A 12530-nucleotide genomic window follows, 5' to 3' on the forward strand; every position below is an offset into this window, starting at 1 on the left:
CTGCTTGGGTAGTGTGGCCTGCCACTTGTTCTCTGGACCCTTGCCTGACTTGGCTGCTTCTATCTAGCAAGGATATTATTGGAGGTGGCCTAATTAACATCATAAATGCATCACTGAGGTAGGGTAGGGTGCCTCCTTGTCTGAAAGAGGCAATGGTTAGACTGATTCTTAAGAAGCCTTCCCTGGACCCATTAACGATGGATGGTTGTAGGCTAGTCTCCAATCTCCCTTGGTTGAGCAAGGTGATTGAGAGGGTGGTGGCTGACCAGCTCCAGGCAGTTTTGGAGGAAACTGATTATCTAGACCCATTTCAAGCTGGATTTACGGTTGAGACAGCCTTGATTGGCCTGGTGGCTGACCTTTACTGGAGAATCAACAGAGGGAGTATGACTCTGCTGATTCTTTTGGCTCTCTCGGTGGCATTCAATACCCTCGCCCAAGGTATCCTTCTGGATTGCCTGGGGAGAGTTGGGGATGGGGGCACTGCTTTGCAATGATTCCACTCCTACCTCTCAGGTAGATTCCAGATGATGTAGCTTGGTGACCATTGCTTCTCAAAACAGGAGCTGTTATATGGAGTCCTTCGGGACTCCGTTCTGTCACCAATGCTTTTTAATATCTACATAAAACCACTGGGTGAGGTCATCAGGGGATTTGGTGCTGGGTGCTATCAGTATTCTGATGACACCCAAACCTACTCCTCCTTTTCATCTTCATCATCAGGAAATGGCATTGATTCTCTAAATGCCTGCCTACAGGCAGTAATTGTCATGCCCCTGTCCTCAGATAGCGAAGGAGAAGAGGATGCTGTCCGTCCTCCAGCCAACGCAGGGGTACTTGAAGGGCAGAGCCCGTCTGTCGGTCCACAAGAAACAGTTGAAGCAGGACTGGTTGCAGTTCCAGGACAAGCAGAGCAGTCAGAGGCAGCAGAGATGGGGAGTGGAGAGCAGGACCCTGAGTTAAACGGTGAGCCCCCCTGACCCCACTACAAAGGCAAATTACAAGATGCCAGCACCAGCTGGAGACTATCAGAAGGAGTAAACATCTCCTTAATAGGGCTGATAGATCCTGAATCCATGCCAGCTGAGAGCCATCAAGCCTGGCTATAAATCAGGTCTGCAGCCAAGCACTGGATACAACACATGTCATTCGTGGAGCGTCTACCAGCCCCCAGCCTGAGCTGAGGAGCTTCCAAACGTGTGTCTTGGCCTCTGCGACCCAGACTGACTTCCTGCCTTGAACCCTGTTTTCCTGCCGTGCCCTGCTCTATTCCCTGCTTTGCACGTTGCCAGCTAGACTCCAGCGCTGGGTGGACCAGCTGCTGACAGTAATGGGCTGGATGAAGGATAGCATATTGAAACTGAATCCAAGCAAGATGGAGGTGCTCATTGTAGAGGTTCAGAATTTGAGGGATGAGTTAGATCTTCCTGTACTGGACAGGGTTACACGCCCCCAGAAAGAAAAGGTACGCAGCTTGGGGGTACTCCTGAACCCAGGCCTCACCCTGGAATCTCAGGTGGAGGCCATGGCCAGGAGTACTTTCTACCAGCTTCGGCTGATTCAACAGCTGCATCCATTCCTTGAAGAGGACAACCTCAAAACAGTGGTGCATCAGCTGGTAAACTCCTGACTTGGCTATTGCAATGTGCTCTACGTGGGGCTGCCTTTGTACGAAGTTCAGAAACCTCAGTTAGTTCAAAATGCGGCAGCCAGATTGGTCTCTGGGGTAACCTGGAGAGACCATATTATGCCTGTCTTAAAACAGTTGCCCTGGCTGCCGATATGTTTCTGGGCAAAATACAAAGTGCTGGTTATTATTTTTAAAGCCCTGAATGGCTTAGGTCTGGGTTATCTTTGAGAGCGCCTTCTTCTGCATGATTCCCATCGCATGTCGAGGTCGTCTGAGGAGGTCCGTCTCCAGTTACCACTGGTACGTCTGGTGGTGACTCAGAGGTAGGCCTCCTCTGTAGCTGCTCCTGGGCTGTGGATTGCGCTCTCAACAGAAATCTGTAGCTTGAATTCATTGGCCGAGCCTTCCAGGGTTTCTAAACTGTTTTAAATGTTTTAATTGTTAATGGTTTTATGCTGTTTTTACATTGTTCTGTAATGATTGCTTTTAAAAGGATTGATTTGTGGGTGTCATTTTTATTGTTGTGCACCGCCAAGAGCCGTTTGGATGGAGAGGTATAGAAATGTAATGAATAAATAAAATTAATGAATATTTTATTTTGAATAAAATATTTTGAATATTTTATTCAAATATTATAAATATTTTTGAATATTTATAAAATAAATAAATAAAACAAATACTACAAGGAGACATGATAGAGGTGTATAAAACTGTGCAGGGGGTAGAAAGAGTGGGGACAGGGAATTGTCCTCTCTCAGAATACTAGAACCAGAGGTCATCCCATGAAACTGAAGGTTGTGAAATGACAAAAGGAAGTACTTTCCCACACAGCACATAATTAACCAATGGAATTCTCCGCCATGGGATGTGGTGATAACCACAGACTTGGATGGTTTTAAAAGGGGCTTAGACAAAGTCATGGAGAACTGGTCTATCAAGGGCTACTAGTCCGGTGGCTATAGGCCACCTCCAGCCTCAGAGGCGAGATGCCTCTAAATATCAGTTGCAAGGGAGCAACGCAGCTCTTGCCTGTGGGCTTCCCAGAGGCAGGCAACAAGTGGGCCACTGTGGAAAAGTGGATGTAAACTGCTTTCAGAATGTTTGTTGAAAAGTGGTGCATAAATATTTGTAGTTGTAGTCAGGGAGCACAGCTAGCTGGAACATCATGGGATCTTGAGTAGGGCAATTGGGAAGTGCCTCATTTCTTCTCCTCTGGAGATTGACATTGCAGGGTTTCCAGGGATCTAAAGCACTAACTGAAGTGCTGGCTGGCACCAAAGCTCTGATTTCCATTCCCACCCAACACAGAAGAGCAATGCCCTGACTGGGAAGCAAAGTTTTCCTGGTAGAAAGAAAGAGGCGCTCCACACTTTGGCCAAGAATGGTTTGCCTGATCTAACCCGCCTTTCTCTGTGCTTGCTTCTCAGATCGTCCTCCTCCTCCTGTCTTCTCCATCACCCCAAAGCGAGTCTTCTATATCCGAGGGGAATCCATAGACATCACATGTTCAGCTCCTGATCAGCGTAGTGTGTCAAAGATCTTCTTGTTCAAGGACGCAAAGCAGCTGTCGCTCATCAGTACTTCAACCTTCAAAGTCACCCTGAGCCTAAATCCACAAGATACTGGATGGTACTCCTGCAGATACTGGGTTATGGAATCTGGACAGGAGATCCCCGCCCAAGAAACAAATTCCATCAATGTTTCAGTGAGAGGTGAGGTCCCCCCACCCCATATACCACTTGGATGAACAACTGGGAGGCTGAGCTGTCACTGGAGTTGGAGAAGGGGCCTGTCTTGAGCTCCTGTGGGACCCAGAACAACAATAGTTTGTGGGGGTCCCCATGATGAATTAGTATGATTCAAGCCCTATGGGAAATTATGTTGGAAGTTAAGGACTTTGCGCTGTCTCTTGTCTCAGACAGTGGGGGACAGACTAGTGAGTCAGAGGGCTAGAGGGTCAAGACATTGGTCATCCCTTCTCTACTGCTCTGACACTACCCCTTTGGAATGTAGATTGCTAATCTCAGGGACTTCCTTCCAGCAACTCACTTCCTCCCTCTCTTCTCTTCCTGTCCTTCTACCTCGCAACATGGCAAGCTCCTCTCCCTGCACCATGTGTGCAGAGAAGATGAAGAATCCACCTGCATCCAGCTAGATAGATAGATTAGATATCCCAACTCCTCATTTTCCTATCTAGAATGGAGTTCCTTAATAAATGCCTTATATATTGATTTGAAACAATGAATTGGCTCCAAGTTACTTTACTCTCAGCATACACACATGCCTAAGTAAATTCCGCTGTGTTGTGCCTGTGCACTCCACTATAATGAAAAAGGGATTCACTCACCAAAGAGAATTCCCAAGAAATTAAAGATTTTCGGTTGCCATTCTGCAGTGTGGGGCTCTGGGTGACCACTGCCCACCTCCGAGCACCCCCCAGGCAACCCTAGGAATTCAGTATGTTCCCCCCAGAGCAGCAGTTCTCAGACCTTTTGAAACTAGCCCCCACCAGCTCTGAAATCCCTGTACCTTCCACCCCCCCAACTCCATATCAGTTGAGCCCTGCAAGGGAACCTGAAATCCTCCCTAACTGAGCTAGAATCAAAATTGTCATTTCCCTCCCCGCTGACTTGGGGACAGAAATGCCCCAGCATCACTAAAGGACCCAAACATGGAAGCAACCTGTACTCCAGGTATGTCTGCCCACCTTTGAGCACCCCCCAGGCAGCCCTAGGAATTCAGTATGTTCCCCCCAAGAGCAGCAGTTCTCAGACCTTTTGAAACTAGCCCCCACCAGCTCTGAAATCCCTGTGCCTTCCACTCCCCCAACTCCATATCAGTTGAGCCCTGCAAGGGAACCTGAAATCCTCCCTAACTGAGCTAGAATCAAAATTGTCATTTCCCTCCCCGCTGACTTGGGGACAGAAATGCCCCAGCATCACTAAAGGACCCAAACATGGAAGCAACCTGTACTCCAGGTATGTCTGCCCACCTTTGAGCACCCCCCAGGCAGCCCTAGGAATTCAGTATGTTCCCCCCAAGAGCAGCAGTTCTCAGACCTTTTGAAACTAGCCCCCACCAGCTCTGAAATCCCTGTGCCTTCCACTCCCCCAACTCCATATCAGTTGAGCCCTGCAAGGGAACCTAAAATCTAGGGTTGTGCATTTTGTATTTTTTCTGTTTTGATTTGTACCAATTCCAAATCAACCCCATTTTGTATTTGTCCAAAATTAAGCCTTCCGAATCACCCGTTTTGTTTTGTATCCGAATTAATCCAAATCAGAATCTGAATTAATTCAGATTTTTAAATGGGTCATGTGGTCAAAAGATTGGGTGGAGGTTATAATGCCCAATGAGTGGAAGCTACCACAAAAATTTCAAAGGAATTGGGCAAACTGCTGGTTTATGGTTAATTTTTGAAGTTTGTGCGTCTTTCAGATTTTCTCCATAGAGTATGGTGGAGGTTTCAGGAAAAGTATAGCTTCATGTGGGGGGGGGAGGGTGGCCCAGAGTGGAGTGTGGTTGGTGGTAGTGCCCAGTTGGTGCAAGGAAGCTACCACAATTTTTTCAGAGGAATTTGGCAAAGGGCTGATTTTTAAAGAATTAATGAAGTTACGTGTCTTTCAGATTTTCCTTGTAGGGTATAATGGAGGTTTCTGCAGTCCCATAACTCCACTTGTGGGGCACTTGGGGTGGCCCAGAGCAAGTGGTGGTGTAGTGCACATAGGGTGCCAACCACCCACATGGTTTGCCAACCCATGTAGTACAGGGTTTTGTTGTTCTAGAGGTGTTCTGAGAGTAGATTCTCTAATAGCATATGAGAGTGGATTCATGGCTTTTCATTAAAAATCTCATTTGCTACCAGAGAATCTAAACTCAACACCTCAGAAATAACAAAGCCCAGTACTCCAATGAGTTAGCAATCCAGGGGGTTGGTTGGCACCCTCTGTGCACTACACCACCACTCGCTTCGGGCCATCCCAGTGCCCTCCAGGTGGAGTTATGGGGCTGCTAAAACCTCCATTTTTCCCTATGGGGAAAAATCTTAAAGATGCGAAAACCTCAAAAATTCCTAAGAAATTAGCCCTTTGCCCTATTTGTAATCTGGGTGCACCACCCTTGGGGCACTGCCACCCAACCCACTGTTTTGCCCCTGAAGCCCCACATAAACAAGTTGAAAGAGTGAAGAGAATAATGAACAACAATGACAATTTTTTGGCACAGTTATTTGAGAATTTTGCAGCGGGTGGGAGCCTGTCCCTGTGGCACACAGCAGCACAACCCATTTGTGGATTCAAGCAATCTTTCAATAAAAACACTCCCTCCCCATGGAACTGTGACCACATGTCATTTGAGATAGCAAGATAGACCAATGAGCCAACGTGGTGTAGTGGTTAGAGTGCCTGACTAGAACCGGGGAGACCCAAGTTCAAATCCCCATTCAGCCATGATACTACCTGGGTGACTCTGGGCCATTCACTTCTCTCAGCCTAACCTACTTCACAGGGTTGTTGTGAGGAGAAACCTAAGTATGTAGTACACTGCTCTGGGCTCCTTGGAGGAATAGCAGGATATAAAATGTAAAAAAAATATAATAAAACTGCCTTGGTACTATGGAACAGCTTCAAATGTTCATTTAACTGAACTGGAGTGAGCTGTAGCCCAAACAAATCAGCCTACTATTCAGAATTGTTGAAATTTATCATCACTGCATAAGAAAGTGCAAAACCATGGATCATGGTTACAAGAAAGAGAGAAGCTACTAAGATTCCTGGGGATGTCAGTAGATTGACAGGGATATTCCCCACCCCCCTCCTTTTGTCTCCTGTAGTCCCATGTGGATGACCTGTCCCTACAATGGCAAAAGTTGTGAACGCCTGGCTTAGACATCATGTCCCACCAAATTACATTGTGGCCTAAATTACATTAGACTGCTCAACTTGGGCATCAAAACTTAGACACCAATATAACTCATAAAAATCAGGGGGGGAAACAAAATAGCTCTTCAAAAGAGCCCTGAACAAGTCAAGAGTTTCTTTCTAAACATTTGGAAAGAATCACCTGTGTAATTTCTGAACTTTCCTAAACAGCTTCTTGAAAAACTTCTCCACACAATTTATACTATGGCTTTTAGCAAGAGCTTTGGAATTGCATTGAGTTCCCAAAGATATTGGGGTATTTCTGTCTCAAAATGCTGTCTTCCAAATCCCTTTGCAAGGTCAGTTTGCATTTCAATCACACTGAATACAACACTTAACTAAACTATTCATGCTCAACAGTTTTTGCATATCTTATCTTCTGCTAATCACTCAGTGCCTCAGCTGGAGTAGAGAGTGTCAGAGAAGTCAATTTGAATTGCAATGCTTTCCCAAAGAACAAAGCATTCTGTACAAAACACAGTCATTTCAATTTGGAAACAAAAATCTGTTTTTTAAATTCTTGATTTTGTTTTGGTTACAAAACCTCCAAAATTGCCATTTTCAGGCACAAAACATTTTGTACCCGAATCAAAATGCACAAGCTTACTGAAATCCTCCCTAACTGAGCTAGAACCAAAATTGTAATTTCCCTCCACGCTGACTTGGGGACAGAAACGCCCCAGCATCACTAAAGGACCCAAACATGGAAGCAACCTGTACTGCAGGTATGTCTTGAAGAATTTCTGTGGCTGTGCTGCAGGGTTGAGGTCCTAGAAGCCCAGGGGTGGAGCTGCCCACACCCCATCTCAGGCAGCCCTGGGAACAGAATGTGTTCACTTGTTAGCAGAGCCTTTCAGAGCTTTTAGGACTGTCTCCACTTCTGACCTTCCTTGAACTTCTGACCCCCAACTCAGCACCAATCATATGCATGTTGGGGTTTGTAATTGTTTAGCAAACCACCAAAAGGAAGCTACCCACTCCAGTTACAGAGCAGACTGCTGAGTTTAATTGTTGCAGTTATTTAAAGAACGTGCATGGAGATTGTTGTACAATCTCAACTAAATAGATTTATTGGTGAAGTACATCTGAGATAGGAAAGACCTAGTCCTATCAGCTACATAATGAATAGGTAGGGAGAGAGAGATTTTTCCATCCTCTGTCTAGGACGAAAGGAAGAGGACTCAGGAAGGACCTGAGGAATCCAAGCAGGGGTCATAGAGTAGAGGCAAACAGGGACAGGTAAGGAGACCCTCACTAACTACCCCTAGTCCCAATGCCCCTAGTGGTCATTAGGATAGTTGGAGCAAAAGGTTGATGCACTGGAACTCTATCTCCAACAATGCACTGCAAGTGAACCTGGCTAGATACTAGGGATCTGTAAAACCGGTCTGGGGGTTCAAGGTTCGAGGGTTTGGAGTCGGGTGTCCATAAATTGGCATGGCAGCCATTTTAGAGGCCACCACACATGAGCAAATGGCCTCTGCGAGGCCTGGCATGGTGCATGCCTCGCAGAACCCATTTGCGCATGGAAGGTGGCCATTTTATTTTTGGCGGCCATTTTTTAAAAATGGTTTCAACTGGGTCTTGGCCTGAGTTAATTTGTTTCATTTTATATTGTTTTATCTGTTTGAGTATTTTGCTATTTGTGTGAGCCACCTCGAGCAGTACTGCAATCCAGGGGTAAGGATGTAAATATTTTGAATGAGTGAACGCAGTATTAGGTGCTGTCTTGAACCGCAGCTCCAATTTTGCTTCCCATTGACTGGGGAACAGAGATGCCTCAGCATCACTAGAAGAGTTTAATGAGGAAGCAACCTGTCATGCAGCTCTGCTCCACAATCCTGAGAGATACAGGTGTTCAGCACCTTCTCCTACAAAGATGTATGCCCTCACCTCCCTCCTGTGTTCTTTGTTTTTGCTTCTTCTCAGACTATCTTCCTTCTCCAGTCTTCTCCGTGATGCCAAACCAAAATATCTACATCAGTGGGGAATCCATAAACCTCACCTGCTCAGCTCCCAATAAGCATTATGTGTCATTAAGCCTCTTTTTCAAGGATTGGCATCTCATCAGTACCTCACACTCTTTGCTCACCCGTCGCCTGTCTCCCCAAGATGGTGGAAGGTACTCCTGCAGCTACATCGGTGTGGAATCTGGACAACAGATCCGCTCCTGGGAAAGCAACGTCCTCCATGTTAAAGTGATGGGTGAGGCTTTGTTGTTGTTGTTGTTCCAGTAAGCCTGTTGGGTGAGCAAGTGGGAGGCTGAGATATTTTGGGGGGTGGGAGGAGTGTGCTTGATAGGCAGAATTAGGATGATGATTCAAGGACTCTGATGAAACCTGAGCAGATTCTTTATCATATCAGCTATGCTTGAGCTGCCTAAACTCACACACACACACACACACACACACACACACACACACACACTCTTCCCTTGGTCTTGGCAGGATCACATTTCACTTCAGAGAAGAACGCAGTCTGCTCACCCTAGAACATTGGCTCAAATCTTTTGAAATTGCCCCCCCAAACACCGAAATTGCCCCCCAACCGAACTGATAGAAGGCACTTCAGGCTACCGCCTCAACCCGGGAGACCAGGGAGAGGCTTGGATCCAGAAGCACCCCTAGACTGTGTACCTGTTCCTTCTGGGAAATTGTGACCTCATCCAGAACAGGCAGATCAAAATCATCTCTCAAGTTCCGACCCGGCACAATCAGTACCTCCGTCTTATCTGGATTCAGTCTCCGTTTGATATCCCTCATCCAGCCCATCACAGACTCCAGGCAGGAATTCAAGGAGGTTATGCCCTCTCCTGATGATGCAGAAGTAGATTTGGGTGTCATCAGCATACTGATAGCACCCTGCACAAAATCTCCTAATAATCTCTCCCAGCAGTTTCATATGGATGTTAAACAACACCGGAGACAATATGGAGTCCTGAGGTACACCATACAAAAGTTCAGATTTTGAAGAACAGCAGTCTCCAAGGGACACCATCTGGAACCTGCCCGAGAGGTAGGAGCAGAACCACTGCAGAGCAGTGCCTCTCACCCCCAACCCGCTCAGGCGCTCCAGAAGGATACTATGGTCGATAGTATCGAAAGCCGCCGAGAGATCCAAAAGGAACAACAGAGTCACACTTCCTCTGTCCATTTCCAATGGGAGATCATCCATCAGGCCGACCAAGGCACTCTCCACCCCATAGCCAGCCTGTAAGCCAGTTTGAAATGGGTCAAGATAATCAGTTTCCTCCAAGACTGTCTGGAGGTGGAAGGCCACCACCCTCTCAATTACCTTGCCCACCCACGGAAGGTTGGAGACAGGCCCGTAGTTACTCAGCTCTGAGGGATCCAAGGTAGGCTTCTTCAGAAGCGGTCTAATAATCGCCTCCTTAAGATTAGGAGGCATCCTACCTTCCCTCAGAGACTTTTTCAAGAACTAAAGGCAGCTGGACCTCATCCATCCCCCATCTTCTCCAGTCATGTCGCAACTGTCTCCACAAGATGGTGGACATTAATCCTCCACGTACCCACTTGTGGAATCTGGACAGGAGATGCCATCCCCGGAAAGCAGCTCCACCTGTGTCTCAGCAAGTGCGCAGGGCATGCTGGCAAGACCCCCGGAGCCAGGAGGCAGCTTTTCGCCTCCCCTCCAGGGGTCTCCTCATGAGTAGGCACGGTGCAAAGCCACAGCGTGGCTACTCACCATCTAGAAAACAAAGTTTGCAGAGTGCTCACTCCGGAAACCTGGCTTTCGGGCAGGGGTTCTTAAGCGGGTTCCCCGCTCTAGAACCACTGGGCTCGCAGCCAGGCCCGGTGGTTCTTACGATCTGCAAAAATCAGGCTAGGCTCTCCTAGCCTGGTTTTTGCAGATCATGAGAATAGCCCCCTTGATTGATATGTTCTGTTCCAAGACCTTTTTATCTAACATCATGGGAACTATCAGGACAGGAATGGAACTTCTCCCCATTTGCCTTGGAGGGTCCATCTTGGTCCCACCGTCTCCCTCGGCTTCTCCAGCTTAAACCCCCTTGCTCCAGGCAAAGAACCTCTTTGCACCAGCCATAAACCCCCTTGCTCCAGGCAAAGAACCTCTTTGCACCAGCCATGCTCGCGCAGGGCATGCCTGAGCTTGCGGGGGCTCCTGCCGGCTCCGTCACGGAGCCGGAAATTGTGTGGGCGGCCGATCCGGCTGCCCAGGGCTCCCTCCCCACTCACCCTGCAAAACCGGGTCTCACGGATCGTGAGACCCGGCTTTCTGACTGAGTCCTAACTCAGAGTCCATGATGAACACCTTTAGCAACTATGGCTTGTCTTTCATTCAGCCTCAGTTTCTGTTCTTTTCCTTCTGAGTGATTTCAGCTGTGCCAGCAGTTCTTCAGATCTGTAGTCTCTCTCCAGACTCCACCTTCCATACTGATCTCTTGGGCTCTCTTCTTCAACTCTTCCTTCTTGACCGTCTCCAGGACTCTTCCTCTCAAAGCATCCACGCTCAGCTAACTCTGACTCAGGGGCATAGCTAGGGGAGAGAGTGTCCATGTTCCCCCCTCTCCCCGGTGGCCCGTTGGAGTATGGGAGGGGTGGAGCTGGGCAGAGGCATATCTAGGGAAAATAGCGCCTAGGGCAAGCACTGAAATTGTGCCCCTGTCCAAAGAGCAATGATGGGACTTGAAGTCAACAGTATCTGGAAATCCCTGTTAAAAGGAACACTGTACCATCTAGACATGGTAGTTGATCAAGACCGATTGGGAATTCTCTCTGGTAAGAGATACCCTTCTATTACAGCAGAGTGCACTGAGGCAAAACACAGCGGAGTCTGCGTAGGCATGTGTGTATGCTGAGAGTAAAATAAACTTGAAGCCAGTTCATAGTTTCAAATCAATATAAGGAGTCTTTATTGGTGAACTCCATTTTAGATAGGAAAATGGAGAGATAGGATCTCTAATCTAGCTAGCTAGCTGGATGCAGAGGGATGGTTTCTGCATCACTGAACACATGGTGCAGGGAGAGAGGAGCGTGTGTATTGCAAGGGAGAAGAAAGGGAAAGAGGGAGAGGAAGTGGCAAGGAAGGAAGTCCCTGAGAGTAGCGATCTACATTTCAAAGGGATAGTGTCAGAGCAGTAGAGAAGGGATGATCAATGTCCTGACCCCTCTAGCCCTCTGACTCACTAATCTGTCCTCCTCGGTCATTGAGACATGAGACTGTGCATAGTCCTTCACTTCCAACATGACCTTCCTTGAACTTCTGCTCCCCCAACTCAGCACCAATCATATGCATGTTGGGGTTTGTAATTATTTAGCAAAACGCCAAAAGACAGCTGCTCCCTCCAGTTACAGAGCAGACTGCTGAGTTTAGTTGTTGCAGTTATTTAAAGAACGTGCATGGAGATTGTTGTACAATCTCAACTAAATAGATTTATTGGTGAAGTACATTTGATATAGGAAAGACCTAGTCCTATCAATCAGCTACGTAATGAATAGTTAGGGAGAGAGAGAGCTGTTTCCATCCTCTGTCTAGGAGGAAAGGAAGAGGACTGACTCACCACATGAAGTACTTGAGGAGTCCAAGCAGGGGTCATAGAGTAGAGGCAAGCAGGGACAGGTAAGGAGACCCTCACTAACTACCTCTACTCCCAGGGCCCCTAGTGGTCATTAGGATAGTTGGTGCAAAAGGTTGATGCACTGGAACTCCATCTCTAACAATGCACTGCAAGTGAACCTGGCTAGATACTTGCTATATTTCCAACCTCCTGCTCTTGGGCAAGGCATTGAAGGGTATGGTGATGTCTCCGCTCTAGGCAGCACTGGATAAAACTGACTACTTAGATCCTTTCCAGTCTGGCAGCTAGGTAATTTTGGATCCTGGACTGAATGAGGTTTTGGGGGAGGTGGGCTGATAAATAAGCATTCTTTCTGTATATATACATTTCACCACAAGCCCACAGGTTTGGGCCAGAGTGCATTTACCAAAGAAAAGAAAAG

The 12530-nt window shown here is 47.2% G+C and overlaps 1 protein-coding gene across 2 annotated transcripts in view; it reads left to right on the plus strand.

The window, feature by feature from the left end:
• The window catches only part of LOC128331901 (B-cell receptor CD22-like), a 34879-nt gene that overhangs the window by 16269 nt on the left and 6080 nt on the right, over positions 1-12530 (plus strand). Inside the window, exons 1-3 of one of the 2 annotated variants that reach the window (XM_053265929.1) lie at positions 876-966; positions 3058-3342; positions 8479-8754. In XM_053265929.1, coding sequence (XP_053121904.1) covers positions 933-966; positions 3058-3342; positions 8479-8754 — 595 coding nt within the window. In that variant the 5' untranslated portion in view covers positions 876-932. Of the gene's footprint in view, positions 1-875; positions 967-3057; positions 3343-8478; positions 8755-12530 lie in introns of those variants that run through there. The other variant, XM_053265928.1, reaches the window with a different exon arrangement.

Source organism: Hemicordylus capensis, chromosome 6 (assembly GCF_027244095.1).
Source record: "Hemicordylus capensis ecotype Gifberg chromosome 6, rHemCap1.1.pri, whole genome shotgun sequence".
Classification (NCBI taxonomy): Eukaryota; Metazoa; Chordata; class Lepidosauria; order Squamata; family Cordylidae; genus Hemicordylus; species Hemicordylus capensis.